This window comes from Arachis duranensis, unplaced genomic scaffold (assembly GCF_000817695.3).
Source record: "Arachis duranensis cultivar V14167 unplaced genomic scaffold, aradu.V14167.gnm2.J7QH unplaced_Scaffold_165934, whole genome shotgun sequence".
NCBI lineage: Eukaryota > Viridiplantae > Streptophyta > Magnoliopsida > Fabales > Fabaceae > Arachis > Arachis duranensis.
The window spans coordinates 294,728-300,156 of record NW_026264258.1 but is presented as its reverse complement, the minus strand read 5'-3'; the positions used below and the strand labels follow the sequence as shown (position 1 = coordinate 300,156).

The window sequence follows — 5,429 nt, the reverse complement described above, 5'->3', positions numbered from 1 at the left end:
TTGAAAGCATACTAATGAAGTGGGGAAGAAAGAAAACTCCAAGAAGAAAACACACGAGAGAATAGTAGTACATTATATTAATTTATCGGTTTTGTTAGGGAGTCAACTAAGAGAGTAGTCAATTAGAGTCAATTAATTAAAAATATTAAGAGATTTATTTTAAAAAAATAACTTTTTATTATTCTTATTTTTTGAATTTTAAAATTAAAAATATAAAAAGTTAATTTAAATTGACTTAAATTGTAGTTAGCTCCTTATTCTTTTTCTTAATTAAAAGTGTGTTTTGTGTTGTATTTTGCTAAAAAATCTATAAAATTTTGAAGTTGTATATAGATTTATTCTTCTTTAGATATGGATTAATTTTATGATAATGTTAAGAAAAAAAAAGTCAAATTTTATCTTATATTTAAGATTTATTAATTGTTGTGGCTGTTTCAATAAATATTAATAAGATAAATTCTGCTTATTTTTGGAGAATTTTTTTTAGTTAGGAAACATTTTATTAATTTTATTTGTGGAGTAATTGATGAATATGTAAAGTGAAATTAATAATAAGGTGATAGCGTGGTATACCTGAGTGAAGAAGACAAGAAGGGTAAGGAGCTTGATGGTCCTAAAAAGCATCCTAAGGAGACGAAAGTAACTGAGAGACCAAGATTGCATGATTTGTTGGCGGTTGTGAAGAGGAAGTTGATGGAAGGTGTGGAAGAATGGGAAGCTGGTTGTGATGCTGGGAATTCCAGAGAGTATGAATGTCCCAAACCATGTGGATAGTAGCCACAGCGTTAACCTTAGCAGCCATGTATTTGGGTGTTTCAGCTTCTCACTTATCAAAACCCCAAGCTGCAAAAATTGAATTTGAAGCATATATAATTAAACACAATTGTACATTAGAGGAGTGTTAGGACCAGTAACTTTTATGTTTTGTAATTATTAATTGATCATTAATAATGTCTTTAATGGTGTGAAATTACATCTAATAATAATAAGAAATCACTCACTTTTTTTTATGATTAAATATTGGTCACAAAACACAAAAATTGCTGTCCTAAACTTTTTCTTGTACATTATTATTAGGCATGTAAAGAAGATCATAAAAGATATATAAAAGTTACACGGTGAGGTGTAGGAGGCATGGAAGCAGAAGTGCTGTAGAAGTTGGAAAGTGATGATGATTGAGAAGATGGCGGCGGTTTTATTGACGGCAAGATGGTGTCGGTGAGAGCAAGCAGTGACTTCATCTGCCTCTCCGACAGGCGGCACAGTTTGTGATCGTCTTCTTCTAGAAGCTCATGGAGGAGGCGCTGCCTGCTCTGTCTTCTTCTTCTTCTTTGGAGTATCTGATCCGTATCATCATCAATCTCAACAACCACTGTATCTTCTGTGTGCACTTTCTTCATCAACCCCATTCCCATTCCCATTCCCAACCTCAAGCTACCATTTCTCCGATCATTCTCTTCCATCCTTACACGCACTTACAACTTGCTCGCCGCTCTTTGCAATTCAGATACATATATATAACCTTTAATAACTAAATTACAAAATATCATACATACATTAAAAATTGAAAAGGGATAAACATACTTGGGTCACTTTTTAAGAATAACAAAATTACAATAGTTATTAACAAAAAAATAAAGAAAATATCACTTATCAAATTTGTATATAAAAAAAATCTACATCAGCAACTTTTATGTTTTGTGATTAGTATTTAATTATTTAAAAAAATGAGTAATTTTTTATTATTAAATATATTCTCATACTATTAAAAATATTATTAATAACTAATTAATAATTACAAAATACAAAAGTTATACCTTCTAAAACAATTGGTAACTGATAACATATATATCTCAAACCACTTTCGTACAAATTTAATTTTGATCCCTGTGTATTACATGTGTATTTAATTATATAAATTATATTATTTAAAATATTTTTTACTTTTATTGATGGTAAGAATGATCATTTAAAATATCTAATATAATTATATAATTATATAAAATATTATATATTATCAATGTATTAAAATTAAACTTTTTAAATACATGAATATAACAATAACATAATGTTATTTTATTTAATTTTATATTTATAATTTTAAATATGTAACATTCACAATTATATATTATTTATTATATTTACTATTATTCGTTGAATTAGTCAAATAATTATTAAAGAATGTAAAATAAAATAAATGATAATTAAGAAAAAAAAAGTAAAACACGATAACTTTATGTTTAGCTGCTTTAGCTGGTTTTGTATTATCTTTCAAATATTTTTTTATTTTATACAAACGTAGAAATAGAATAATAAATGTCAGATATTTTTATTATTTAAATGTTTTTCAATTATGACAAATTAAAACAAAGACCTGAATTAAATCTCAATATAGCCTTTCTCGTTGACACTTTAAATTTTTAGAATAATATTAGACAAAATTATATTTTAATAAAATAAAAAGACAAATTAATCATCTTTTATATTTTAAAATTTAAAAATATTTAGTCCCTTAACTATATTAATTTTTATAAAAATAAAAATAATTGTCACTTCAAAAAATATTTAGGGATAATTTTTTATTATATTTTATTAAAAATTAAGTTGTCTAAAATTCTAAAATATCATAAACGAATTTGTTTGATTTTGTCAAAACATATTTTTTCTGGAAACAAAAATTGTTGAACCAATTTAAGATATTGCCTTTTTTATTATTTTAGACCACAAATAACAATCAATAAAGACAATGATGTTATGCCAATGACGTTAACTCTTGTAGTAGACATTGGTTAATTTGGACAAATGATGGCGTTTGTTACCGGTAAAAGTGTAGTACTATCTATATATAATATATGCTTATGGAAATATATTACAACACAAGTCATTTAAGTTCGGTTTTGCAGTATAAAAATAGGTTCTTATTTGACATTTAGTTTATTAGTTAATTAAAAATGAATAAGTTGGCCTTAATCAAAATTTTATTTATTTTATATTTTTTGGAATATCTAACTCGCTATTAAATTAGGTTTCCAAAGAGTGGATCTATATATGAGAATTGAAGAGATAATATGAGTGATAAATTGATTATTGAATAAAATACACTTTGGATATCTATCTATCTATCTATAGTTTGATTATTCTTTTGTTTTGCCTTCTACATGATCAATTTAACAGTTATCATAGAAAGCTGTCGACCATTGAAAATTTTGTAAGGAATAATTAAATGAGAGAATATAAAAATAAGAAGATGTGATATCTAATTTAAAATATTAAGTTAATAAATTTTTTATTTTATGAATTCTTTATTTATTATTTTTTATTTAATTATTCTATTAATCTTTATAATTTTATTAAATTTGTAGTTAGATTTTTATATTGTTTAATTTTATAATTAGATTTTTTTGTCAAAAATATTAAAATTAATAGAATATTTTTCTTAAAAATTATATAGTAGTCAAAGCTCTAATTAGGTTCTTAATTATATACTTTTTTAATTTGTAAAAAAATATTCTATTAATTCTAATTTTTTTATATTAATAAATATCTAATTACAAAATTAAAAGTGATGTAGAAATCTAAATAAAAATGTTAGAGATATAATCATTAATGTTATTTTTTTTTTATTAACTTAAATTTTTAAAATAAATAATTTTATGACAAAAAAATATAAAGATCTAATTATATATTTATTAAAATTATAAAAATGAACAGAATAATTAAATTTTTTTATATGAGGCTAATTATTTATATATACTTTTCCCTTTACTTAACGGTCACAATTCATATACAACTAGAATAATTTTCAATAATTTGTTTTGTTTTGATGTATGTACAATTGTACATGCATCCTTAGAAATTTTCCTCCATCAAAATTCATTAGAACATTTCTAGGCTTCCAGCTATTGGCAGTTTGGCACATCTTTTTTCCTAGCCACCAATTATGTTAATAATTTTTGGATCATGATTCTTCAGTTTGGTTCGGCTAATAAATTAGTGCCCTAATTAATTGACTAGGATAAGTTAGGTATCATCTCAACTTGTATGCTACAGATAGATGATAATGACTTTAACTTGTATTGCATGCAAATTAGTAGTATATAAATTCAACACATGAAAATAATTAATAATAAGAAAAAGTACAATTAACATCGGAAGTTGATGGTGATTGTCAAGTAGTCAATTCATGAAAGCGTTAGGTCATTAACATTCTTGAAATTCAAATTTGGTTTTTTATATTATAATTTTAGTACAATATGTATACTGAATAAAAATGTTATTTGTATATTAAAATTAATTAATATATATAGTTTAATTCATATTTAATATATATTTTATATTTTAATAAATATTTTATATTAATAACTAATTTTATTAATAACTGATTTTATATATCTAACATGATTAATATTGAATGCATTTGGTCATTTTTCCCTGTCCAGAATTCTCCCAACTACTTAGCCATTAATATAACTCATCATCACTACTGTTTATAAATTAAATCACATCCAATATGCATAATCCATTGGAAGGACATTACTCCTTTTATTTAATTGTATGCGTATGATGATATGATATCTAAATTGGAGCACTGAGACGATTATAATGACCTGTCACTCAAGTTCTTGTTGGGCGTTATATATACATTACATGATGCCAAGTAACACACTCTCTCTTATATATATATATACACAATAAATATCACTTAGAATTTTCCTTACATATTTTAATTTGTGTTATCACCAAATTCATACTACATGATTTTACAGCATTTATTGAACCTACAAATAATTTCAATATATGCTGATCGAGTCAATCCAATATTTCATTGATTTAGAATCATCTCGGATCAACCAAATATAATAAATAATAATGGTTATAATTATCATCGGCTAACTACCATGCCTACATTATTGGATATTTATTCCATAAATAAGAAAAAAAATATAATGCTATATCTTTTCCTTATTGTATATATTTTATGCGAAAGTATGAACTAATAAAATATTTGTATAATGTGTACAATAGAAATTTAAGAATGTCTAATTCAGTATTAGATATATAATTATTAGTGTTATTTTTTCTTATCAACTGAAATGTTTTGGATGAATAGTATCACGATATAATATTAAAATTCTAAATTAAAAAATTCAAGAATTTGATTCTTAATAAATCCAAAAAATAATTTAATAATTATTCTAAATAGTATAAATAATATTTATTTTTTAATTCATATAAACTATTATACATATTATATAAATATTTTATTAATTCCCTAACAAAACTCATATTTTATTCAAAGTTTATTGCTACTTAGGTGGCGATTAGAAAGACAATTAAAGAAATAGATTATATTTCTTCAAAGAAAATGTTGTTGCTTTCATTAGTGGGAGCTACGCGGTATATGTTGTCCATGTTGGAAGTTGACAATT

At 23.8% G+C, this 5,429-nt stretch overlaps 1 protein-coding gene across 2 annotated transcripts in view; it reads right to left on the bottom strand.

The window, feature by feature from the left end:
• Window positions 1-1,556, bottom strand: part of LOC107475472 (long-chain-alcohol oxidase FAO4A) — a 7,432-nt gene extending 5,876 nt beyond the window's left edge. Inside the window, exons 1-2 of one of the 2 annotated variants that reach the window (XM_052256007.1) lie at window positions 1,116-1,556; window positions 574-843 (exon numbers count right to left, since the gene is read on the bottom strand). In XM_052256007.1, the coding sequence (XP_052111967.1) occupies window positions 574-843; window positions 1,116-1,463 (618 nt within the window). In that variant the 5' untranslated portion in view covers window positions 1,464-1,556. The remainder of the gene's footprint in view (window positions 1-573; window positions 844-1,115) is intronic. The other variant, XM_016095117.3, reaches the window with a different exon arrangement.
• Between the last annotated feature and the right edge of the window lie 3,873 nt (window positions 1,557-5,429).